Raw genomic sequence first — 25725 nt, forward strand, 5'->3', positions numbered from 1 at the left:
GCAGAGATGCGCTTAATGCCTCACTGCTCCAGGGCTTTCAGCCCTCAGCTGGTTTGATTCCTGCCTCTTCATTACCTAGACCTTGTGTCATCAGTTACACTCTACCATATCGTAACTTCAGCATGGTTCCCCATCCTAAAGAGATAAGTCCTGACCTCTGGAATAGCCCTAGTTCCTTCTTTTCCTCACCAAATTTCTCAGTAATGAAAAGAACAGCTTTTATTAAATACTTGCTCTGTACCAGTCTCTTTGCTAAGCACTTAGCATGCATTATCTTATTGAACTTCTGTGATCACTCTGTTAGCCAGATATTATTGTTCCCATTTCACAGATTAGGAAACCAAGGCTCAGGGAGGTCAGGTAGTTTCCCTAAGGTTAAATGGTAAGTGAGCCACTGTTGTAGATATACAGTGTGGTACATCCCTCAGGTGTGTTGGAGTGTAAAAAAACAAAAACAAAAACAAGAAAAACCCATAAGAACAATATCTCTAGAGCAGTGCTTTTCAAATTGTGGGTTGTAATCATCATTTTAAAAATATGAAACAATAAAAAACTATCTGAGTACATTGTATACCTCATGGGTAAGTATTGTTTTACAAAATTTTGTTTATTATATTTGATATGTGTTTGGGTATGTTAGCTTATGTCAACTATGGGGGTGGTGCTGCAGCATAAAAACCCCAAATCTCACAACAACAATTTATTTTTCTCACAGATCTGCAAGTTGGTGAGGTTTGGCTGATCTTGGCTGGACTTAGCTGAGTTCAGGCGGGCTTGGCACCAGGTGGTAGGTCTGGTTTGGGTCTACTCTGCTGGCCCCCAGAGCATGCTCCCATGCAGTAGCAGGAGCACAAGAAGTCCCGCCAGATCATGCCAGCACATTTAAAAGCGTCGGTCTATTAACATTTTATCAGCCAAAGCAAGTCACATGTCAAAACCCAACATCAGCACTAGTAGGATGTGACTGCAAAGGATGTGGATATCTTATTCCAACACAGGGTGTAAAAATGGGATACAATAATTGAATTCACTCGATGTTGTGATGTAAAAATTATTTCCTCCTGTGGGATGCACTCAGAAGTACTGGGAAGGCAGTACTGTAGAAGGTCATTTATCACTAAGCCTCTTCTTAGAGGCATCAAGGAAGATGCCTGGTCTTCCTTGACCGCTCTGCAGTGGCTAACACTGCTGGCCACATCTGCCTTTTCAAATTCTCCTCTCTTGCCTTCGGTGATGGTACGCCGTATCCACCTTCTCTGACCAGGCCTTCTCCATCCCTGGTTGTGGCTTCCTTCTTCTGCCTGCCCCAGAGATGGCTGTTCCACTGGCTTCTGTCCTTGGTCTTCCTCTCTCGACATTCTCACCCTCAGGAATCTCATCTTACCTCATGTGACTCTAACTGGCCCTTCAGTGTGGACAGTTCCCAAAGCATTAGCTCCAGTTCCAGCCTCTACCTCAAGCTTCAGACTCACGCTCCCCTTTTTCTACAGGACATTTCTCTCTACCTGTTTCCCTGGGCCCAAACTGAACTTACCTCTCTCCCAAACCTGTTCTTTAAGCCAAGTTCCCTGTTCCCATTATTGGTGGAGAATAGTCACCCTTACTTAGAATCTCAACCCATCATGAGCCCTCTTCTCTGTGCACCCCCTTCCCATGCAGGCCATCACCAAGATCCATTTATTCTACCTCTGCCCTGTTTCTATCTTTGGTTAATTAATTAATTAATTATTTTTGGCTGTGTTGGGTCTTCGTTTCTGTGCGAGGGCTTTCTCTAGTTGTGGCAAGCGGGGGCCACTCTTCATCGCAGTGTGCGGGCCTCTCACTGTCGTGGCCTCTCTTGTTGCGGAGCACAAGCTCCAGACGCACAGGCTCAGTAGTTGTGGCTCACGGGCCTAGTTGCTCTGCAGCATGTGGGATCCTCCCAGACCAGGGCCCGAACCCGTGTTCCCTGCATTGGCAGGCAGATTCTCAACCACTGTGCCACCAGGGAAGCCCTTTGCTTAATTTTAAGAGAAAAATTTTCGCATAGAAGTAATACTGATCATGGAAGAAGTCAAGTGGTATAGACTTGCATAAAGCAAAAAATACATTCCTCTAGAAGGAACACACCCAAGCTCATTCTACAAGACCACTATCACCCTGATAGCAAAACCAGACGAAGATTTCACAAAAAAAGAAAATTACAGGCCAACATCACTGATGAACATAGACACAAAAATCCTCAACAAAATACTAGCAAACAGAATCCAGCAACACATTAAAAGGATCATACACCATGATCAAGTGGGATTTATCCAAGGGATGCAAGGATTCTTCAATATACGCAAATCAATCAATGTGATACACCATATTAACAAATTGAAGAATAAAAACCATGTGATCATCTCAATAGATGCAGAAAAAGCTTTTGACAAAATTTAACACCGTTTTATGATTAAAAACTCTCCAGATAGTGGACACAGAGGGAAACTACCTCAACATAATAAAGGCCATATATGACAAACCCACAGCAAACATCATTCTCAAAGGTGAAAAACTGAAAGCATTTCCTCTAAGATCAGGAACAAGACAAGAATGTCCACTCTCGCCACTATTGTTCCACATAGTTCTGGAAGTCCTAGCCATGGCAAACAGAGAAGAAAAAGAAATAAAAGGAATCCAAAAAATGAACTTATCTGCAAAGCAGAAATAGAGACACAGATGTAGAGAACAAACTCATGGATACTAAGGGCGGAAGAGGGGGGTGGGATGAATTTGGAGATTGGGATTGACATATATACACTACTATGTATAAAATAGATAACTAATGAGAACCTACTGTATAGCACAGGGAATTCTACTCAATGCTCTCTGGTAACCTAAATGGGAAAGAACTCTTAAAAAAGAAGGGATAGGTCTTCCCTGGTGGCGCAGTGGTTGAGGGTCCGCCTGCCGATGCAGGGGACGCGGGTTCGTGCCCCGGTCTGGGAGCATCCCGCGTGCCGCGGAGTGGCTGGGCCCGTGGGCCATGGCCGCTGGGCCTGCGCGTCCGGAGCCTGTGCTCTGCAACGGGAGAGGCCACAACAGTGAGAGGCCGGCGTACCGCAAAAAAAAAAAAAGAAGGGATATATTTTTACGTATAACTGATTCACATTACTGTACAGCAGAAATTAACACGACATCGTAAAGCAACTATACGCCAGTAAAAATTAAACACATTCCTCTTGTCTGATGGAAAGCACGATGAGTGTTTGCAGTGTGGCTTTTCCTGAAATTTCCTGGGCACACTGACTCATGACCTTTCCATTCCCCCTAATGCTGCCATCACCATTGAGACCTCTTTTCTTCTATATGAAGTTAAGAATTCCTGTGTAGAATTCTGCTCAATCTTATGTGGCAGCCTGGATGGGAGGGGAGTCTGGGGGAGAATGGATATGTGTATATGTACGGCTGAGTCGTTTTGCTGTGCACCTGAAACTATCACAACGTTGTTAATTGGTTATTTCCCAATGAAAACAGTTTTAGAGTGTTACAAATTTTTTTTTTTTTTTTTTTTTTGGTGATAGCAATTTTTTTAAAAGCAATCTTGGACTTTCCTGGTGTCGCAGTGGTTAAGAATCCACCTGCCAATGCAGGGGACGAGGGTTCGAGCCCTGGTCCGGGAAGATCCCACATGCCACAGAGCACCTAAGCCCGTGCACCACAGCTACTGAGTCTGCACTCTAGAGCCCGAGAGCCACAACTACTGAAGCTCATGTGCCACAACTACTGAAGCCCGCGGCCTAGAGCCTGTGCTCCACAACAAAAGAAGCCACCGCAATGAGAGGCCTGCGCACCGCAACGAAGATTAGCCCCCGCTCGCTGCAACTAGAGAAAGCCCGCATGCAGCCACAAAGACCCAACACAGCCAAAAAATAAATTAATTTTTTAAAAAAGTAATAAATTTTTGTTCCAATTTTATTTGGGTGATAAAAATCAGGAGAAAGAAAGTTCAGGGTGGGAATGGTGTAGAATGAGAGGATCTGGCTGAAATTCTGATGCCCTTCTGGAGGTCCTTCATGGTCTGGATGGACAGGGGGCTACTGCGATCGAGGCCTTATCGGAGAAGCACCAAACTCACATTCCAGAGAGGCCAGGCAGGGGACTTATCTGAGTTCAGTGGGCTGTGCAGAGTCTATAGTGAACCTGGGAGCAGATGCCTCTTCTCTGGCCACCATTCAACTCTGCTCCATAATATTGGGCTCCTGCAGGCGCATAGGCCCGGGGTTGCTAAAAATTCCAATTTTTTGAGAGAGGCCAGATAATCAGATTTCTATGTAAAATCTCCTGATTTTAAAATATTCTATGGTCCAAAGAAGACACACCTATGAGCCAGTTTTTGATTGTAACTATCCACGTCAGCAGTTTTGTTTCCTGAACCTGCAGTAATGTGGTGTGGGTGGAGTGGTGCCCCCCTTCCCCCGCCGGTGATAAAGGGCTGTGAAGGAGCTGTGGCACTAATGCTGCTGTGCAATTGCCCTGGGGTTCGGTGAACTGGGAGAGACGGCAGCCTCTGTGAAGGGAAGCTGAGTACTTTTGTCATCCTGGACCCCCTTCCCTGCGGACGTGGCAGACGGCTGTCGACCTCTGCTGAGTGGAGTGCCACCGCTTAGGGCTGTCCACCCTGCGTGTCTAAAGTAGGTTTTTCAAATGGAAAAGTCTTTAGAAGCCAGGCAAGAATGAACCCCAACGGCTGTGATTTTGACTGTGCGGCTTAGACAAATCCCAAGCAAATGTTTGTGGCCCCTGAAGCCCGTCTGGAACCTATTTATCTATTTGACCTGTTCTTCCTCTTGAGCTAACACATTCCATATGTTTAACTACCTGTTGTGCAGAGTAAATTAGGAAAAGAGAAAAAAAAAAACCTCTTTAGAAAACTATTGGGAAAGGGGGGGGGAGAGGAGGGCTCTTAATTCCTGTATTTAGGGGTTTGATGAACAAGCCATGTTTTTAGTATGTATGTGTATATGTATGTATATATACACACATGATATCTCACAAATCACTTGAACATACTTTATTTCAGTATTTTTCAGTCTTTGGATTGCGATTCACAGTAAGAAATGCATTTGACGTTGTCATCCCGTATACACACATTGAATCATATGAAACTGACAGTATCCTACCCTCTTGACCTATAAAATGGCAATTTTTTATGGTTCAAACTAAAAATAATGCAAAGAAAAGTTTTATGCAACAATATTTACTCTTGTCTCTTTTTTTTGTGAGACCCATTACTTTATTAATTTAAATGCTGGTTGCAGTATACTAAATTGATTTCACTATCACTACCACTTTATTCACAACTGACTGCTTTATTTAATCTTCATAACAATTTTTAAGGCGGGAATCATCACCCTATGCCATCCCCTTAAACACAAGAGGCTGTTTATCCTAGGGACAAGGTGATTAACTCCCTAAGCACTTACTTAGACCACCACTGCACTTTATATCTCATCTAATCTTTTTAAGGACCTCATACCGACAATGAGCAATGTGGAGTTTGGAGAGGTCAAAAACTTGTTTCCAGGCACAGGGCTGGGAAGAGGCAGCTTCCAGATTTTAATAATTTCTGTAATAGTAAAGCTCAAGCTATTTTCACTGCCTTGGAGCTAAGAACCAGACCCAGACCCTGAACCTGGGTTTTGCAGCACTCCACTCTTTTTTTTTTTCCTCCTATGGGCTTTGCTTGGCTTTCAAAAGAAGGGCGTGTGTGTGTGCGTGTGTGTGTGTGTGTGTGTGTGTGTGTGACGCATGCACTTGCTTGCTTGCTTAAACTTTCTGTCCGGCTACACTTTTTCCCAGGCCTTTGCACTGGTTGAGGGGTGGGCTTTATCCCCGCGACCACCCCCTCCCCCAGCCCAGGCCGCAGCTGGAAGTCTTTACAGATCATCATCTCTCCTCCCTGCCCCCATTGGGGACCGGGAGGCCGACTGTCTCCCCCGGTCTTTTCCAGATGTACGTCTGCCAAAGATCCCCGCCCCCCCCAAAACCAGTATAGAGAATGATGAATGAGGACCGGGGAGCTGGCCTGGTGGGAAAGTGTCGTCGCCTTGAAAAGAGAGGGAAAGGGAAAGGAAGTGGTGGGGGGGGAGGGGAAGCGGTGGAGCAGAGAGGCCGCAGGGCGAAGAGTGTAGACAGCGGGGACACAAGCCCCCTTTGCTCCGCCAGTAACGTTGACTCCCTCGGGAAGGCGTGGGGAAATGCTCTAATCCCTGCAGTCCCTGGGAATTTGGGCTGCATATCATTTACTGCAATCCGCACAATCCACTCAGGGACTATCCCAGTGTTAGCTTCCAGCCCTTCCAGCTCCGGGTTCCCAGTACCGCTCCCTCTCCTCCGCAAGACTGCGTTCCAGTGCTCTGCCAGGCTTCCTCTACCGCAGGTTCCTCCCAATTCTCTACCATTCTCTGGTCAGGGGGGCGGAGTCGTATCTCCTCTCCTGTTCCTTTAAGAGGCGTCGGCTCCTCCCCTTTCGGAGTAGCCGTCTGACGCGTGATGACAGCAGCGAGTTCGGTATGTCTATGCAAATAAGCGCTCCCTATGGGCCAATGGGGAGCGGAGGTGCTGGAACCGCGGACCAATGGGGCGGGGGCGCAGGGGCTCACCATATAAGGAGCGGCCTCGCCATAAAAGGAAACATTGTATCTCTTTATATGGGGGGAAGGGTCGGGGGATCCCTCGCCACCAGCGCGTGGTCCCGGCCCCCTCCACCCGCCGTCTCGGCCGCGGCCAGCAGCCCCTGCCCCCCGGGGGACGCTGACGGCCGCCGGGCGCGCCGCCCTAGAGTACGGACAGGGGGCGCTCCGCGCGGCCTGGGGCAACCCGGGCCACAGGGGCAGGAAAGTGAGGGCCCAGGTCGGCCCGGGCGTGCAGGGGCCCCGGGTTCGCAGCGGCAGCGGCGGCAGCGATAGCGGCACTAAGCAGCAGCGGGAGCGCCGGGTTGAGCCGGGAAGCCGATGGCGGCGGCGGCGGCGGCTCCGATTCCTCGCTGACTGCCCGTCCGCCCTCCTACTTTGAGCGCCATGTTACCGAGCCAAGCTGGGGCCGCGGCGGCGCTGGGCCGGGGCTCGGCCCTGGGGGGCAGCCTGAACCGGACCCCGACGGGGCGGCCAGGCGGTGGAGGCGGCGGCGGGACTCGCGGGGCTAACGGGGGCCGGGTCCCCGGGAACGGCGCGGGGCTCGGCCCGGGCCGCCTTGAGCGGGAGGCTGCAGCAGCAGCGACAACCACCCCGGCGCCCACCGCGGGGGCCCTCTACAGCGGCAGCGAGGGTGACTCGGAGTCGGGCGAGGAGGAGGAGCTGGGCGCGGAGCGGCGCGGCCTGAAGCGGAGCCTGAGCGAGATGGAGCTCGGCGTGGTGGTCGGTGGGCCCGAGGCGGCGGCGGCGGCCACTGGGGGCTACGGGCCGGTGAGCGGCGCAGTGAGCGGCGCCAAGCCGGGTAAGAAGACTCGGGGCCGCGTGAAGATCAAGATGGAGTTCATCGACAACAAGCTGCGGCGCTACACGACCTTCAGCAAGAGGAAGACGGGCATCATGAAGAAGGTACCGGGCCGGGAGGCTGGCTGGCCACGGGAGACCGGGAGGGTGGGGACGCGCAAGGGGAGCCCGGGAAGGAGGCAGAGCCGAGGCGGAGGTGAGAGGCGGCGAGTCCGCAGGAGGTGTGTGGGAGGGGATGGCTGTTGCCCCAGGAGGGTGAAAGGGGAGGGGCCGCCAGGGAAATGTGGGGAGAGGGGAGATGCCGGGAACGTCCGGAAAAGAGAGGAAAGGCGCCGAGGTGGGAGTGACGGGCGCCAGAGAGGAACGGGGCCCTCGTAGAGCGGAGGAGTGAGGAGTGGTAATGGGAGGCTGCGGGGCTGCCCGGGAGGTGGTTAATGAGACCCGGGGATCAGTAGGTCCAGTGCGCTCTGGTGTTGGGGGGAAGGCGCCGGAAAAGCAGGGAGAAGAGAAGGTATGGGGGTGAGGAGGTTGGAGCTGCATAACAACAATGAGCGAACATGTGTGGGAGGAAGGTGAGCATCACTAGAGTAGTGCAGGCTGGAAGGATGGGCAGGGCTGATGACCGAATGGGGCTTAAGAGCCCCAGGTAAGGGAGCAGGGCAGGAGACCTGATGCTGCCCTGAGCATCAGAAACCAAGTCCTGAGATGGCCATGTGTCTTCCGTGCATCCACTGGAAGCTGGCACACTCCCTGCAGGACAGGCTTCAGAACCATTTGCCCTTGGAACAAGTGGGATTTCCAGCCCTAGGGAAAAATCTGTGCACGGAGTTTGGGGAGAAGGTTTGCAGAGGTACCTAGAAATGCCTCCTCTTCTGGCTGATTATCCAGTGAAAAGAATGAGGAAAGGAGTTGTCTTGGGGTATAGAAGACATGGGAAGGGATGAAAGCAGAGGAACTGGGAAACAAGAAGCTAGAACTCTGGGAACATTGGCCGGTGTTTATATTTATCCCATATAGAAACCAAGGCTGCTTCCAGTGGGTTGTGGAACTTTGTTGGGAGTGAGGATGCTACCTATGGGGCCATCCTTGAAGGTCTGTGAAGGTCCCCTTCCTGGGTTTATGGCAGGGTAGTAGCTGCTAATCTAGCTGCCATCTCCCCTCATTCCAGACACTGTTGAATCAAGACAAAGAAAGAGAAAAGGGGGAGCAGAGTATTATAGAGCAGGGCAAAATGGCAACAGGTTAGTGCCTGTGCAGTTTCTGGGAAGAAACATGGGACATTTTAGAGCTTAGGTGGCCCCTTATCCCTAATATCTATGTGACTTCCAGTGTAGTAGCGACTTCATCCTGGTCCCTGTGACAGTGAAGAGGTAGTGGGAGCCATCTCTTTGTGAGGCTCTGGGCACCAAGCTGTAATGAGGAGCAGCTACCTGGGCCCCTCCATGTCTGCTGAGGTGTTATATGTTCTGTCACCGGGAGCTGTGGCTATTTGCTTGGGGTATCTGCAGGTCAGTGAGGCTGTTCCTCAAAAGAGAAGCATGGGGTTTTTCTACTCTTCAGCTCACCTTCAGATATCCTTCAGATAAGACCCCTATAGAGTCACTGGAGAGGAAGGTAATTATGGGAGTGGGGGCTTGAGATCACTGTGTACTTCCCTCTCTTTCCCACTACCCAAGGAAGGTAGAGATTAAAAGTTTTGCTGACCTACCCATCTCCCCCCCCTACCCCCAGGCCTATGAGCTGTCCACGCTGACAGGGACACAGGTGCTGTTGCTGGTGGCCAGTGAGACAGGCCATGTGTATACCTTTGCCACCCGCAAACTGCAGCCCATGATCACCAGTGAGACTGGCAAGGCACTGATTCAGACCTGCCTCAACTCGCCAGACTCTCCACCCCGCTCAGACCCCACCACAGACCAGAGAATGAGTGCCACGGGCTTTGAAGAAACAGATCTCACCTACCAGGTGTCGGAGTCCGACAGCAGTGGGGAGACCAAGGTGTGTTTGGGTCCCCTGTCTGAGGGGAAGGAAGGGGAGGGACTTGACCGGCAGAGAGGGGAAGGGGTCTCTCTCCCTCGCCCAGGACAGGTGGATAGGTGCCTACTGATGTGGAGTGGAGCCGGGTTAGTGCCCCGCATCTTAGGGTACAGGTGTCCATCCTCTCTATTCTGACAGGAGGCTGGCCCCCTAGATAAGCGGGCGGCCTCCGTGCCCATATAAGGCCGGCTCCGGCTCCACGCCGGCCTCCCGCCTGCAGCCCGCCTGCCTGGCAGGGCCCTTGCATTCCTCCCGCCAGCTGTCTCCCTGCTGGGGGCGGGGGCGTCGCTTAGCCCTGCCCTCCTGGCCGGCTGGGTGGCCGGGGAGTAGGAAGGGAGTGCTCATGGGTTCCAGGGTCCTGGGAAGCCAGCACTGTCAGCAGGCAGGCTGGCTGACTAGGCTGGAGACTACCTTGCTAGCCAGCCGCCTGCCTCTTCAGGATGTCCGGGTCTGCGCACGTTAGGGAGTGTATTCGCCCGGCTGCTAGGGATGCCAGCCGTGGTTACGCCTCCCCCTTCCTTTTCCCGGTAAGGAGAGGGGGCGGAGCTTCCTCCCTTGCTGCTCTGGGGAGCTCCACCTTCTGTGTGGCCCTTCACTAACTGGCCAATCGGAGGAAGCAGCACTGTTTGCCTTAGCAACGTCTCCGCCAATCAGGGGCTTCAAGCTCCACTGCTTAGCAAACATCCCGCGCTGACCCAGCTCCAGTATCGGAGCCCCCTCAGTTCTCTGGGCCTGGTTCTCAGCTCGTGGCTTCCTCTTTCCTCTTCTAAGAACAAAGCCTCCCTGAGGGGCGAGTCAGTGCTCTAGGCTCCCCACTCTTTTAGCAGTAGGGCTAATTTATTCGCATGAAATTTTGCTGAATGAATAAATTCTTTTGCTTCCTTGCCGAACCCCCAAGATCGCTCTCAAACCCTAAATTCCCTGAAAAACTGTCGGTCCCTATCTCAGAAGCCTGGCAATTCAGATCTGGAAGGACCCTTTTAAGGATGACATAGTAGCCCAGCCCCCTCATGTTTACAGAAGAAGAAAACTGAGGCTCAGAAAGAAGAGGTTTTCCAAGGGTCACACAGGATATCATTGCCAGAGCTGGGAACAGACCTCAGGTGACATTATCATTGTCATCATTATAAGAGCAGCAAATACTGCTTTTTTATCAGCCAGGCACTATTCTAAGTGTTTTACATATGTTAACCTCTTTAATCTTCACAACACCTATGGGGTAGGTATTATCCTTCTTTTACAGACAGAAGACTAAAGAAAAAAGCTCAGCAGCCCAATAACTTGTCTAAGAGTCAGGCTGCAGGTAAATGGTGGACTTGGGATTTGAACGCAAGCACACTGGTTCCATTCTGGGCTGTCAATCCACACAGTTTCTTGAAGGGGCAGGGTCTGGTAGAGGCTCACCACTCCATCTTTACTCTGGGTGTAGGATACACTGAAACCGGCCTTTACTGTCACCAACCTGCCGGGTACCACCTCCACCATCCAGACAGCACCCAGCACCTCTACCACCATGCAAGTCAGCAGCGGCCCCTCCTTTCCCATCACCAACTACCTGGCACCAGTGTCTGCTAGCGTCAGCCCCAGCGCTGTCAGCAGTGCCAACGGGACTGTGCTGAAGAGTACAGGCAGTGGCCCTGTTTCCTCTGGGGGCCTCATGCAGCTGCCTACCAGCTTCACCCTGATGCCTGGTGAGTCACAAGGGGCAAACTGAGCATGCTAAGAGTGGGTTTAGGGCTGGCACAAGGAGAATGACTTTCCTCACTCAGAAGGAGGGTAAACAGGGGCCAGAGCCTGAGAGAAGCCTCTTATGTCCCATTGGTAGGCACTGGGTCCCTCCCCACTGGGACTTGAACTATCCTTGTCAGTAAGTTTCAGCCATATGCTCTGGCCTTGTCTAGCAAGCCAGCCCTGTGCCTCCATTGCCACAAGGACAGCAGACATTCTACCACTTCCTTACCTTGACTGGAAGGCAGGTCATGTCCTTGATGGGTCAGTGCCTGCTCCTGTGTTAACTGAAGAGGGTAGAGTCAGGGCCTAGGGCAGGAGGAGGAGGGAAGGGCAAGAGCAGAGTGTGGAAGCCCCTGGAGACAAGATTCTGGTCATGAAGGGCCTCTTTGGCTCCCAGGAAAAGATAGTGATGGGAGTCGGGGATAGAATGCCAGACCTTGGGCCTGGGGGTGTTTGAGGGTGCTTGGTGCAGGTGGTGGCTGGGTAGGACAGAGCACGAGTAAGTCTCTGTGTCTCATAGGTGGGGCAGTGGCCCAGCAGGTCCCAGTGCAGGCCATTCAGGTGCACCAGGCCCCACAGCAAGCGTCTCCCTCTCGCGACAGCAGCACAGACCTCACGCAGACCTCCTCCAGCGGGACAGGTATAGCTCGAAGCTCTGTCACCTCCCTGCTCTGCCTCCTTCATGAGGCCTAGCAGCAGGTGCCCAGCAGTATCCATCCCATAACTAAGGTCAGAGAATTTCTTCATGTGGAGACTGAGGCTTTGGGGTTAACCCTTACCCTAATCGTTATGAGAAAGTCAGGTGAGGATGGTTGGGTTTTGACTCCTGCCCTGCAGTAGGGCTGTGGATTTCAGGAAGAAATTAGGGACCATTGAAGCTACACTCCTTACTTAGGTGAGAAGCCTGAGGCCCAGAAAGGAGAAGTTACTTGCCCAAAGACACACGTTTGCTCAGTTACCAGGAAGGACTTCTAGAGTAGTTATCTCCTTGTGGGAGGGTGTTCTAGGTTTTGAGTAACCATAATTCCCCTCTGTGTCTCTAGTCATTTCAGAAATGACGAGACACTTTAAAAATAAAAGTACTTTTAAGTACTTTAAGTTATTTGCAACCTTGTTACACGAAGTTTGGTCTGTGGAAAGAGGACCAGTATCACAGCATCACCTGGGAGCTTGATAGAAATGCAGACTCTTTAGCCTCACCCCAAACCTACTGAATCAGAATCCACACTTTTAACAAGTTCCCCCGGTGACTGTATGCACGTTAACATTGGAGAAGTGCTTATTTAAAAGCTGAATCTGTTAGCCACATGTTGAAGAAGAGGGAAGAGGAGTGAGAACAAGTGAAAAACGGGATGAGGGAGCTCTCTAAAAGAAGAGTATCTGAGTTTCCTTGGGTTGGGTCAGTCATTGTAATCTTTGCTTTTCCCAGGGCCTTGGGGTCTTGGAACAGAGCAGATAGATAATGGAATAGAACAATGTGATAGGATACACTTAAAGGTTGGTGTGGTTGTGTTCAAGAAAAAATAAGGATATTCTTAGTTGATGACAGGGAACCGAGGAATAAGTTTTATCTAGCTTTTGACCTGGGAAATGGCAAGAGGGCTCCGGAGGCCTGGGGTTCCCGGGGGTGGGATGGGGGATGTTAATATGGACCAGTGCCGACCTCCCTGACGGGTGTTTGTGTTTGCCAGTGACGTTGCCTGCCACCATCATGACGTCATCTGTGCCCACAACTGTGGGAGGCCACATGATGTACCCCAGCCCCCATGCAGTGATGTATGCTCCCACCTCGGGCCTGGCTGATGGCAGCCTCACCGTGCTCAATGCCTTCTCCCAGGCACCATCCACCATGCAGGTGTCCCACAGCCAGGTCCAGGAGCAAGGTGAGTTTTGGGGGGGCAGGGCTGCCGAAAGGAGGGCCATTTCCTCCCTTACACACACACACACACACACACACTCACACACACACACTGACACTCAAATGCCTCCCCCAACTCAGATGCACACACTCACACGTAACCCAAACCAGGTGCTCACACATATACCTAGACATTTACACACACAGATGCTTGCACACATACTCCAGCACCCAGGCTGTCCACTTGGACACTCATGCACACTTGAACACCCACACCCACATACATACTTAGACACATTTGGACACTTACCTTTGGGCACTTACATCTGAGACTCACCCAGTCACTTGTGCGTTTATCACCACACCTCCAAGATCTGGAAGTTTCTCTTGAGCAAGTGATTTGAGTTTCTCCTGTGGCTTTTTAATGCAGGTGGCGTCCCCCAGGTGTTCCTGACAGCGCCATCTGGGACAGTGCAGATCCCTGTTTCTGCAGTTCAGCTTCACCAGGTAGGTGGGGGCACCTTTCACCCCAGTCAGCCAGCCCCTTCTTTATCTTGACCTCAGGGGTTCCATTACTGGGTGGTCCAAGCCAAGATCCTTAGCCGAGAGGCCTCTCCATTTGCCTGGTCAGGCCTGTGTGGTGGGCAGGCAGGCAGGTGAGCAGGGGGCAGCCTGAGCTGGCTGGTCAGGTCCAGCCCCCTACGTCCTCCTCACACATCCCCTTCCCTCCAGATGGCTGTGATAGGGCAGCAGGCCGGGAGCAGCAGCAACCTCACCGAATTACAGGTGGTGAACCTGGATGCCGCCCACAGCACCAAGAGTGACTGATCCGCCCTGCCGCCCTGGACAGACGGCCCAAGGGACGGCACCACTTATTTATTGTTGCCTTTTCACGTTTTCTTTACACACATGTTGACGGGCCGCAGGAGGGGGGCGGGGAGGAGCAGTGGGCAGCCACAGGACTGAGCCCTCTCACTCCAGCCAAAGAAATGGGCCAGCCTGCCCTCCACCCCATCCTCCCTCACCCTCCCCTCCTTCTAGCTCCACCTCCCATCTCTGTTGATGGTGGGGCTGTCCTGCCTCCTCAGACTCCCCTTGCCAGCTTGGCTCCGTGTTTGCCATGAGTATTAGCTTACCCAATGGGACCGTGCTCCCCCTCCCACACACAGGTCTCTGTGGGACGAGGCACTGTGTCCCCCTGAGGAAGCGGTCGGGGTCCTCTCTCCAGCCTCCTTGCTGACCCCACGTCAGCTCTGCGTCTGCCACAGGCTGGGTCAAAAGAGCCCTAACCCTGCCCCTCAGGGAGCCAGCTGGGGAGATGGGGCTTCTTCCCTCAAGACTTGCCCGTGCCTGTGGCCCCTGCAGCTCCTGAGTAGCGGGGCCTGTGCGCGGAGCAGATTCCTTGGGTGACCTGCCCTGCCCAGCCGCTCCCCTCGGAACTCCGGGGGCTACTGGGTTGGAGGGAACCACCGGTGTTCCCTCTCCCCGTCTTCCCCCCCGTCCTCCCAGCTGCTTTACTTAAAGTTGATTTTGAACTTTTTATTTGAGGAGACGAAGTGAAAACAAATCTATAAATATATATTTTTAAAATATTTAACTTTTTTTTATGGCGTTTTTCTCGTCCCCCTCCCTGCCCAAGCTCCCCTTCCCTGGGGAGCCCTGGGGCTCCCTGGAGCTGGCTGGGCTTCTGTGGACAGAGCTGCCCCATGAGCTTGGGGCCCGCCAGTGTATGGGGGAGATGCTGGGATCACCCGGTCCTGGGTTGTTTCCAGGAGAAAACCGGGGGAGGGGCCCTCAGGCCATGCCCCAACGGGGTGGGGAGGGTGACCCACAGCTCTGGGCCTCTTTTTGTCCTTCAGGGCTGTTGCTAGGGAGAGGGAAAAGGGAGACCAAATGTGGGGATGGGGGTGGGAGGGTGTCAGAGGCAACCGACTTCATTTGTGCCACACGCATGGGCATTGCAGCCTTGTGTGCCCCCAGGCCTGCAGCTGCCTGGGGCCCAAGTTGCAGTGAGCAGGGTGGGGTCTGGGAGGGGGCGGAAGGCAGGAATGGGGGGGCAGAAGAAATGGGAGCAGCTCTTGGGCTGAGTGTGGGGATAGGGGAGCCAGAAATGGCAGCTCTCCCAGGGAGTGAGCAGCTACTGTAACTTTTTAAAATTAAGACAAAAAGCCTTGAAGAAAATGACTTTATTTTTCTAAGTGTAACCTCAGTATTTATGTAATTTGTACAGGGGCCGTGCCCCACCCCCTCTACCTGCTTCGGGGTAGACCTTGAGGGTGGGCCAACATAGGGGGAGGGTCTTTTACCCTGTGTCAGAGCCTACCTTTACCACCTGTATCCAGAGAGGGAGCTTTTTCAGAACAGGGCAGCGGTGGAGTGGAGTTTTATTAACCCCTTAGGACTGCCTTCAGTAGGAACAAGCCTGCTTCTGTGATTAGGTGAAGGGGTGGGGGAAATTTTTACGCACAGCCTAGTTATCAAGGGGGTGATTTGCCGACATGTTTGAGAACCTCCGAACCTCTAACCCCCGTTGCTGTCTTGCCCCAGTTTGGGGTGCCAAGATGGAAGTCATCTTTCTGGCTTTCTCCTGGAGGTAGCTGGGGGCTTATGGGTGGCTTACAAGATTGGGGCATGGCAAATCAGGGGCTAGAGAGTGGGGGAGCTTGGGACTCAGGTCTGTAACTGCCCAGCCCCTTTTCTCTGCTCTTGTTTTCACTCCACCATCACTCACTCACTCCCCCCTCTCACCCAGGGGAGGAGACCTTGATGAATTCCTCCTCTCCTTCCCACAAAAGACAGACCCAGTGAGTGAATCAGGCAAAGTGCTTATAACGTGTGTTGTGTGAGCGTGGCCTTGGGAGAACATGTGTGCGTCAGGGATGAGGTGGCATTTATATGTGCAGCGACCCTTGGTGTTTCCCTTCCTTGGTGGCTCTGGGGTGTGTGTGTGTGCCTGAGTGAATGTGTGTGTGTGAATGTGGGGTGTGTATGTTAGTGGTTTCTACTTCCCTGGGATGCTGACCCAGGAATAGTGGACATGGTCACAGTCCTATGTACAGAGCTTTCTTTTGTATTAAGAAAAAATACTCTTTCAATAAATGTATCATTTTTGTGCACAGACTGTGGGGTCTTTGCCTTTGTTTTCCCATATTGGAGGGAGGGAGGTGTGAACATGAATCAAACCCCAAAAGTTGCTGCTCTGAGAAGCAAGCCTGTCTGTTTGATGAAATGCTAAGGGGTGCTTTGGGCTGTTGAAATTCTAGGATTATACTTGAGGAACATTTCCGGGGGGGGCTCGGGCATTTATCTTTGGCCCCAGCTGTGCTAGGTGCTTAGGTCAACACAGAGAGGAGCAATTTTAATTAATAGGAAAAGTGACGCAACCAATCCAAAGTATCGGGTTTGGGAAACTCAGGGCCACGTGACCTAGTGCAAAATAAGAGGAAAGCCCTAGGGTGGGAGTGTGAGTTTCAGTGGGAGATGAGGAAGGCAGACCTAGTGAAGGGGAGGGAGGGCTTCAAAGTTGATATTGGATGGAAAGGGCTGCCTACGGCTGCTGAGAAAGGAGCAATGTGACCACTACCCCGGGCTCCGCGGGCAACCGCCCACTCACCCCTCCCCCGGCCGCTCGCCCCAGCGCAGCAGCCCCCGAGTACTACGCATGCTCCGCTTGCGCGCTGCGCTGCTGCCGCGCTCGGCTGTGGGCCGCGGTGGGACCCGTAGCCGCCGGGCAGTGCGTGCACTCGCGACGTGACCCGGAAGGGAGCTGCTGAGGAGGCGGGGCCAGGACGGCGGGGCCAGAACGGCGGGGCCAGGACGGAGGGACCGGGACGGCAGGGCCAGGACGGCGGGGCCAGGACGGCAGGACCAGCGCTGTGTCCCAGCAGGGCCGAGCCGGGCGGTGGGAGGTGAGAGGAGAGTTCTGCGACGACCCGGTCCCTGCCTCGTTCCCTCCCCGGTCCCTTGCCCACTCTCCGTGGGGCTGACGACAGGAGCCAAGTCTTGCTGAGATTCGTTCGGACCAGTCAGCCTCCTGCGACCGCGCCTCTCCATCCTCACCCCGCCCCCCAAGCCCGTTCCTGTGGCGATACGGGCCTCCTCTACGGCCCCTGGGCCTGCAAGCTCAGGCCTGATCTTGCCACCTACGCCTACCTGCTGTCTCATCCCCGCATCCAGACCTCGACTCCACACCTCAGTTTATTGCTCCTGTTCTAAGCCCTCCCTCTCCCCCCATTTAGGCCTTTCCGATGGTGTTACTTCACCCTGCTCGTCAGTTGTCCATCGCACATCTCTGGTTACCTCCCTGTCCTGCCCCCCATGCTAACTGGACCCCTGCCCCCATCGAGGTCCACATCCCATGTTTCCCCTCCTCTTCACGCCTTCTGTTCTCATCTTCTATCCCTGTACCCCAACATGACCCCTGCCCTGATCACCATTTCTTCATCTTGGTTTATCCTCCGTTCTTATCCTCATCATTCCCTGTTGTCCCCCACTGCTTCATAGTGTTCCCTGACCACTAGCATAGCCATCACCCCACACGTATTTATAATCCTTTCTGGCTTAACAGCGTTCCGTTTATCTGGGGACTGATCCTACCTTCTCCTTCTCTAAGAATAATAATATTAGATTCTGTTTACTAAGCGCTCAGTGTATGTTAGAGGCTGTTCTAAATGCTTTATGTAGCGATTTTAGTTTTTACAACAACTTCGTGAGTTGGGTATGAATATTATTACCATCTTTCAGAGGAGGGAACGGTGGCGTAGAAGTTAAGTAACTTGTCCAAAAGCATGCACACAGTAAGTGAAAGAGCCAGAATTCAGAGTCCCATTTATCTGACTCTGAATCTGTACTGTTGATATATTGCCTCTCTAGAATCTCTACTGTCTCCTGACCTCATTCCCTAGCCTTCAACTCCACGATTACCATCTCTGTCAATAACTACCTGACTTAGAGCCTCACCGTACCTATTGCATAAGTGCAGGGTGGGACCTGGTTTTTTTCTCCCATGATTTTACTTGGCCCCCTAGTCCCCTCCCCCTTTCACAATATTCTCATACCCCTTTCCCATTCAGCCATCTGCACCTGGGGGCCTCCTTTCATCTCTGTTCTCTGTGTCTGCTGTGGCCCACCCTCTTATATCCACAGTCCAGTTTTACCCTGTCATTTATACTCCTTGTCCTGCCACTTCCCCATCCTGACTTTCCTGGCTTGTTCTGGCCCCACTGTCTCACAGGCTGCTGTCCTACCTGCTCACCCGTGTCATCCTTCTAAGTCCTGATCTGTACCCCTCAGCCACCCTGCTGTTCTGCCCAAATTGTCCTGATTAACTGTCAACTCTTCTTGTCACCTTGCCTTTTATCCTTCTCATCCTCTTTTGTAATTTCTTGTATTTCTTAAATCTTTTCATTTCCTTCTATCGCCGTTTTTCACTCCATTCTCCTTCTCTTATAAATCCCAAAGTGTGTTCAAGTGATTCATTCCATCCTATTCTTGGCCTTTTCTCTTTGGCCTCTAAATTCCATGCAACCTACCAATCACCACCCACCCTGTCTACGCCTCAAGATTCCACCCCCTTCATGTAGCCTTTTCCCTTTCCAACACAGCCTCTGTCTTTCTCCTTGTGTGTCCCAGGAAGTCAGGATGGTGGGGGAACGGCGCCCTGGGGACCTCATGGTGCCCTTGGGGCCCCGGCTGCAAGCATATCCTGAAGAACTTCTTCGACAGCGGCCTGGGCATGATGGGCGTCCTGAATACCTGATCCGATGGAGTGTCCTGAAGTGTGAGGAAGTGGGAAGAGTGGGTGTGGAAGAGGGCAAGGCAGAGCACATCCTCATGTGGCTGTCAGCCCCCGAGGTCTACGCCAACTGCCCCATGTTGTTAGGTGAGCGGGCATTACCTAAGGGACCTCAGCATGAAACAGCTGGGGGTTCCGGAAGCTTTCCCCGAGATCCGGGAGGCCTGGATGATGTGGCAATGGGAGAGATGGAGGCTGATGTGCGGGCGCTGGTGCGCAGGGCTGCCAGGCAGCTGGCAGAAGGTGGGACCTCGAGCCTCACGGCCGCTGTGCTCCACACCATCCATGTGCTCAGCGCCTACGCCAGCATCGGGCCCCTCACTGGTGTCTTCAGGGAGACAGGCGCCCTAGACCTGCTCATGCACATGTTGTGCAACCCTGAGCCTCAGATCCGTCGGAGTGCGGGCAAGATGCTGCAGGCGCTGGCAGCCCATGATGCTGGTAAGAGACAGCCAGGGGAAGAAGGTAAACACTGGGGAGAATGAGGCTACAGGAGTAAGAACAGGAAGAGGAGGGATTTCCCAGCTCTGTAAGAATACCTAGTATTTGGTGGACATCAGTTTCATTGCAAAGGGAAAAATATAAACTAAGCTATCACAGGTGCGTAAACAGGATAAAATGATAGCACCTGGTTTATCTGTCCATTCTCAGTGCAGTGGCAGAGAAGAGAAGGGAATAAATTTATATTTTTAAACTGGTTTGAGATTTGTTAGTTGGTTATGAAATCAGTTTGGTGGGTTGTAACCAACATTTTTTAAAATGTAACATATCAGTACATGGCACTTGGTAGTGTAGGTTTTGTAACCTGAAGTATATGTTTCAGTTTCATATGTGTACACTTGCATTAGGTTACCATGTAAAATGTGTGTGTTCCTGTGAGTCTCAGTCAGAGAGAAGTTTGAAAGCCTCTGGGAGTAGGGGATAGAGTCTGGGGGAAGGCAGTGGGTAAGTAGTGGGGACTGAGGAGAAGATACAGATTGGGTGTGGATTGCAGGGAGTCGGGCTCACGTCCTTCTGTCACTGAGCCAGCAAGATGGCATCGAGCAGCACATGGATTTTGACAGCCGCTATACTTTGCTGGAGCTGTTTGCAGAGACCACGTCTTCTGAGGAGCACTGCATGGCCTTTGAGGGCATTCATCTGCCTCAGGTACCCTGGCAGCTGTGGGGGAAATGCTGTGTACAAGGCCTATGGCATCATTTCTGAAAATGTGGTTCAGGACTGCGTCAGCCTGGGGAGCTTATTAAAATGAAGGTTCGTGCTACCCTCCCCACTCAGAATCTCTGAGATGAGAATCAGGAATCTCTGTTTTAGGGCACTCCTTGTGTATTTCTTCTATAAATCACAGTTTGAGAACTACAGGTGTGGGGATGAGGCCTTTATCTTTTTCTGGAGAGGGTGATATTGAGGGGAAAGGAGAGGGGCTAAAGCCGGGAGAAGAGGAGCCTACACCATGGACTGTGTCCTCTAGATCCCAGGAAAGCTGCTCTTCTCCCTGGTGAAACGATACCTATGTGTCACTTCCCTGCTGGATCAGCTGAATAACAGTCCAGAGCCAGGGACTGGAGACCGAGGCTCCCGACCCTCAAGGGAGGATTTTGGCCGGGAGAAAAGCCGGGGGCAGCGGGAGCTGGAGTTCAGTATGGCTGTGGGCAACCTCATCTCAGAGCTCATGCGGAACATGGGCTGGGCCCGGAACCTCAGTGAACAGGCCGCATCGCCACCCCGGCCAACCCGGTCCATCTTTCAGCCCGGCATTTCAGGCCCCAGCCTTTTACTCCCCACCAACGTCGCCACCCCCAGGAGGCAAGGGCGGGCCTTCCGCCAGCGCGCTGAATTCTCCAGCCGTAGTGGCTACGGCGAGTACGTGCAGCAGACCCTGCAGCCGGGCATGCGAGTGCGGATGCTGGACGATTACGAGGAGATCAGTGCCGGGGACGAGGGCGAGTTCCGGCAGAGCAACAATGGCGTGCCCCCTGTGCAGGTGAGCAAGAGTGCGGTGGCGGTCCACCGTTGGGGGTCTGTGTTGGGTGGGGCATAGCTGGGGCATCCACACAGGGGACTCCTGCAGGCCACCCAAGGAGAAAACCCCAAGAAAATTGGAATGGTTTAAAGGGGGTCAGTGATGGAGATGGGGGCTGTTTGAAGGGCTGAGAAAATCTGGCAGGAGTGGGTGGGCTGTGAGGTCAAGGAAACAGTTCTTCCTTCCCACCCAGGAAGCAGAGCTGACATGTTCACACACCCTGACCCCCACCAGTGGAGCTAGCTAGGAGGGAGTGTGGGCGCGGAGGCCATCCGGATTAGGAAGAGATGAGAGGCAGGGCCTGCCTGGTAGGGGAAGGGAGCCTTTTGCTGAACGGAGGTTTCCCAAGCCTAGCCAGGTGTGCCCCTGAGGACTGTGTGCCCAGGTCTGGGTCCAGCCATGTCTTCTCCAGCCTGCACAGCTCAGGGTTCACAGGGCTGAGCCCTCTTGTCTTCTCTCTTTCTTTCTCCCTCCACGCTAGGTCTTTTGGCAGTCAACGGGCCGTACCTACTGGGTGCACTGGCACATGCTGGAGATCCTGGGCCCCGAGGAAACTGCTGAGGATATGGCTTCAGCAGCTGTGGCCAAGGGGTCGGGGACCGCTGTGTTGGGCACAGGTGAGCCGTGGAGGGAGGGGACATGGACGTCGTGTCTCTGAACAGAGGAGGAGTGGCTGGAATGAAGCCCTTCCCGACCAGGAACTGCCCCACAGATTCAGAAATTCAGTCTGTTCCTGGCGGAGCTGAGGCCCCTCCTGCCTGTCTCCTCAGCGCTTCCCTCCTGGGACTGGAAGCCGGTGGATGGGCTCTACTCTTTGCCCTACCTCCAGCCCGAGCCTCAGAAGAACGAGGAACTGGGATACCTGACCCAGGCTGAGTGGTGGGAGCTCCTCTTCTTCATCAAGAAGTTGGATGTATGTGAGCAGCAGCCAATTTTCCAGAATCTTCGGGAGAACCTGGATGAGGTATTACAGGCCTGCGATACCTGGGGGGTTTGCAATGGCATTGGAGGCGGGATCCTCTAAGGTAGTTTGCCATATGGGACTGCCTAGGGGAAGGCTGAAACGAGAGGTTAGAGAGCCCGGCGCGGTGGGGGGGGGGGGGGTCCTGCTGGGGGAGGAGGCAAATGCTGGGAGGGTCTAGTATGTAGCAGGTGTGCAAGGCACGGTGGGAGGTGGCCGCCCTTCTGTTTCTGTCCCCAAGGCCTTTGCGTCTGCTCCTTCCTAAAAAATACATACCATTCTGTTGCCAGACCCTGGGTGAGAAGGCCCTAGGTGAAATCTCCGTGCCCATAGCGATGGCTGAGGGTCTGCTGCAGGTTCTCAGTAATCGGTTTGAGGGCAGCGCCCTCAGCGACCTGCTCAACTCTCAGATCTACACCAAGTACGGGCTGCCACCCAAGGCACTGAGCAGCTCGTCGTCTTCACGAAGTCACTCCAGTTCTCCAGTTCTGGAAGAGGAGTCCAAGTCAGAGGCCAACTTCTCAGAGGAAGAGGCTGAGTCCCCCAAAGCAAAGCCCCTTAAGTTAGAGGCAGAGCCTGCCAGGGGAAAAACTGAGCCCCCCATGGCACAGAGTGATTCGCAGCTGTTTAACCAGCTTCTGGTGACTGAGGGGATAGCTTTGCCCGCCGAGATGAAGGAGGCAGCCAGTGGTGAGTCAGGTGCTGGGAGGTGAGGGCAAAGAGGTTGGAGCAAGTCCCGGGTGGTCCCCAGAGAAGTGGGTAGTCAGGGCAGAGGGCAAGCCGTGGAGGGAGGTCACTTTTGTATGGGAAAATGCTTTGGAAGCGTGCATCCATTTTCCTTCCTTCGACCTTGATTATCGGTAATTGATCACTGCTCCCTTTCTTCAGTATCCCTGGAAAAGGAGGGTCCATATTCCAGAGTACTGTCATCTTCATTGCTTGACTATTAAATCCCTCACACAGAATTGGGAAAGTTCTAGGTGCAAGCTACAGTAGTGAACAGTGTGTTAAAATGTCAGTAGGATAACTGGACTTGACCTTTAAAGACTTCCAACGTGAAGGTGCCACAGTTTTTTGAAGGCACTGCCTTTCCCTCACCGCTTTCAGAAATGGCTAGAGCCTTGCGGGGTCCTGGGCCACGCAGTTCCCTGGATCAGCATGTGGCAGCGGTCGTGGCCACCGTGCAGGTATCCAGCTTGGACACAAATCTGCAGCTTTCGGGACTCTATGCCCTCTCTCAGGCCGTGGAGGAAGTCACTGAACGGGACCACCCTCTGGTCAGTCCCGACAGATCCCTAAGGTTAGAACCGTGGAGAGGTGGAGGGGGTTATGGTTTAAGCTGTCAGTGGGGGAGGATGGTTGGGGAGGGAAGGAGCTATGAGATCAAGAGTTAGAAAGGCTAGGAGGAAAGAAGGGTCAGCCTGAGGGGTAGCTGAGCAGAAGGGTGGAATATTAACGATGGTTAATATTCTTGGAGCATTTGTTCAGTGCCAGGCCTTGTGCTTAAAATTTTATAAGCATTCTCTCATTAAATCCTTCTATCTCCAGAGGAGAACTTGATGCTGTTCTTATCCATTGTGTGGGTCAGGAACTGAGGCTTAGAGAATTTAAGTAACTTGCCCAGTTTCACAGATAACAGAGCCAGGATTCAAATCTAGGTCCTTTTGGCTTTTGAGCTTGAGTTTTCTTTTTTCTCCCCTCTTTTTCCCCCCTCCCTGCTTTCTATCTATTAAAAAATTTTAAATACTTCTTAGTTATACACATAATACACAACTGCATTCTTATTTTAAAAGATCTAAAGCATATGAAAGAACAGAATGAAAAGGCAAGGTCCGTTTTTACCACTGTTGTCATGTCCCAGCACATATCCTTCAGACCTTATAGAGATTGACATTTGTTAGTGTGTTTTCTGAGTTTGTGTTTTCGTATATGTGATCTCACTCTTCCTGTTTCTGCAGCTTTCCCCCTGCACGCAGTAGGTCTACACTCAGTATGTCAGTCCGCATGGTGCTACCTCATTCTTCACTACTGCCTCGGACTCTGCAGCATGATTGTACCCAAGTTCAAATATAGCGTTCTTTTTAAAAATTTTATTTTACTGAAGTATAGTTGATATACAATGTTGTGTTAATTTCTGCTGTACAGCAAAATGATTCAGTTATGCATATATATGTACTTTTTCATATTCTTTTCTATTATGTTTTATTACAGGATATTGAATATAGTTCCCGTGCTGTACAGTAGGACCTTGTTGTTTATCCATTCTATATATAATAGTTTGCCTCTGTTAATCCCAAACTCCCAATCCTTCCCCCCCCATTCTCCTCCTCCACTTGGCAACCACAAGTCTGTTCTCTCAAATAGTGTTCTGATCGATCTGTTTTTCCTCACATCTGCCAGTACTGGATATTAATCATTTTTTAAATCTATCAGGTTGGGAAAATTTGAAGTGATTGGTACCTCCTTGTTTTAATTTCTTAGTTCTAGAGAAGTTAGTCATATTTGCATGTATTGTATTTCTTCTTCTATAAATATTCTTATCTTTTGCCCACTTTCTTATTGGGTCTTAGTCTTTTTTTTTTAATGTATTTTTCTTAATTAGTTAATTTATTTTTGGCTGCGTTATGTCTTTGTTGCTGCTTGTGGGCTTTCTCTAGTTGCGGCAAGCGGGGGCTAGTCTTTGTTGCAGTGCGTGGGCTTCTCATTGCCGTGGCTTCTCTTGTTGCGGAGCACGGGCTCTAGGTGCACGGGCCTCAGTAGTTGTGGCGCGCAGGCTCAGCAGTTGTGGTGCACGGGCTTGCTCCTCGGTATTTGGGACATTCCTGGACCAGGGATCGAACCTGTGTCCCCTGCACTGGCAGGCGGATTCTTTTTTTTCTTTTTTTTTTTTGTGGTACGCGGGCCTCTCACTGTTGTGGCCTCTCCCGTTGCGGAGCACAGGCTCTGGACTCGCAGGCTCAGCGGCCATGGCTCACAGGCCTAGCCTCTCCGCGGCATGTGGGATCTTCCTGGACCGGGGCACGAACCTGTGTCCCCTGCATCGGCAGGCGGATTCTTAACCACTGTGACACCAGGGAAGTCCCTGGCCTTAACCTTTTTTTTAATTTACAGACATTTTGGATATTAATCCATTACTTCTGTTTCAAATATTTTGCTTGTCTTTTTCTTTCAAAATCATATTAACTTAATTTTCTGAATATAAAATACATGCTCACTGTAAGAAAAATAGAAAATTGTGAGGATAACAATCATCTGAAAACCCTTTATGCAGAGATAGTCACTGTTAACGTTTTAGTAAACGTCCTTACTCATATTTATTTATTCATGTTCAGATGCATTCATATGTATGTTAACTTGTTTATAGTAAATCATGGCTACAGAGAGGGATATATATCTAAAGCACTTTTCGATTCACGTTGTAGTCATCATAAAGCTCATGAGAGAAGACAGAAAGCATCTCTACATGGGGAGGGGCTGTTAGCACTCTGGCCGCTGGTCCCCATCAGCACCTGGTCGAGTTAGGGCTCTATGGACCCCAGGACCTCTGGACCTCGAGACCCCAGTACAATGACAACAAAAAAGACAGAGATAAACACAGAACTTTCTCAGTGCTTTTATTTGCCTTATTTCCCAGAATTTCTCTTTTTGTCCTCCTTTCCTTCCTATTTCCCAGGCCACCTCCTCAATATACATCTCTGTCACTGTGGAGAAAAATGTCAGTCCCGGCTTTTTTCCTCTTGTGATGCTCACTGTGATCTAGGAACTCTGGAGACACTTCTTCCTTCCCTTCAGATCAGCATTTCCACTGGACCCTTTCTCTAGCTTATGTGGCTGGGCTCTTAATTTTGTGGGTAGTATCTTTCA

At 51.9% G+C, this 25725-nt stretch overlaps 2 protein-coding genes across 3 annotated transcripts in view; both read left to right on the forward strand.

Moving 5' to 3' along the window:
- The first annotated feature begins 6649 nt into the window (after positions 1-6649).
- Positions 6650-14969, forward strand: SRF (serum response factor). Of its 2 annotated transcripts, XM_030870673.3 has the most exons (8): positions 6650-7562; positions 8475-8549; positions 9189-9455; positions 10924-11185; positions 11746-11865; positions 12917-13108; positions 13514-13590; positions 13816-14969. In XM_030870673.3, exons 1-8 carry the CDS (start codon positions 7044-7046, stop codon positions 13909-13911), a joined length of 1608 nt encoding a protein of 535 aa, XP_030726533.1. In that variant the 5' UTR covers positions 6650-7043; the 3' UTR covers positions 13912-14969. The 2 variants fall into 2 exon arrangements, with proteins under 2 accessions (XP_030726533.1, XP_030726534.1); XM_030870674.3 differs by lacking the exon at positions 8475-8549 and having other exon boundaries at positions 6651-7562.
- A 1881-nt stretch (positions 14970-16850) lies between these two features.
- The window catches only part of CUL9 (cullin 9), a 38217-nt gene continuing 29342 nt past the window's right edge, over positions 16851-25725 (forward strand). Inside the window, exons 1-8 of the mRNA XM_030870666.2 lie at positions 16851-16991; positions 18715-19318; positions 19872-20026; positions 20349-20861; positions 21382-21517; positions 21671-21864; positions 22152-22551; positions 22969-23161. Coding sequence (XP_030726526.2) covers positions 18724-19318; positions 19872-20026; positions 20349-20861; positions 21382-21517; positions 21671-21864; positions 22152-22551; positions 22969-23161 — 2186 coding nt within the window. The 5' untranslated portion in view covers positions 16851-16991; positions 18715-18723. The remainder of the gene's footprint in view (positions 16992-18714; positions 19319-19871; positions 20027-20348; positions 20862-21381; positions 21518-21670; positions 21865-22151; positions 22552-22968; positions 23162-25725) is intronic.

Source organism: Globicephala melas, chromosome 11, assembly GCF_963455315.2.
Source record: "Globicephala melas chromosome 11, mGloMel1.2, whole genome shotgun sequence".
Classification (NCBI taxonomy): domain Eukaryota; kingdom Metazoa; phylum Chordata; class Mammalia; order Artiodactyla; family Delphinidae; genus Globicephala; species Globicephala melas.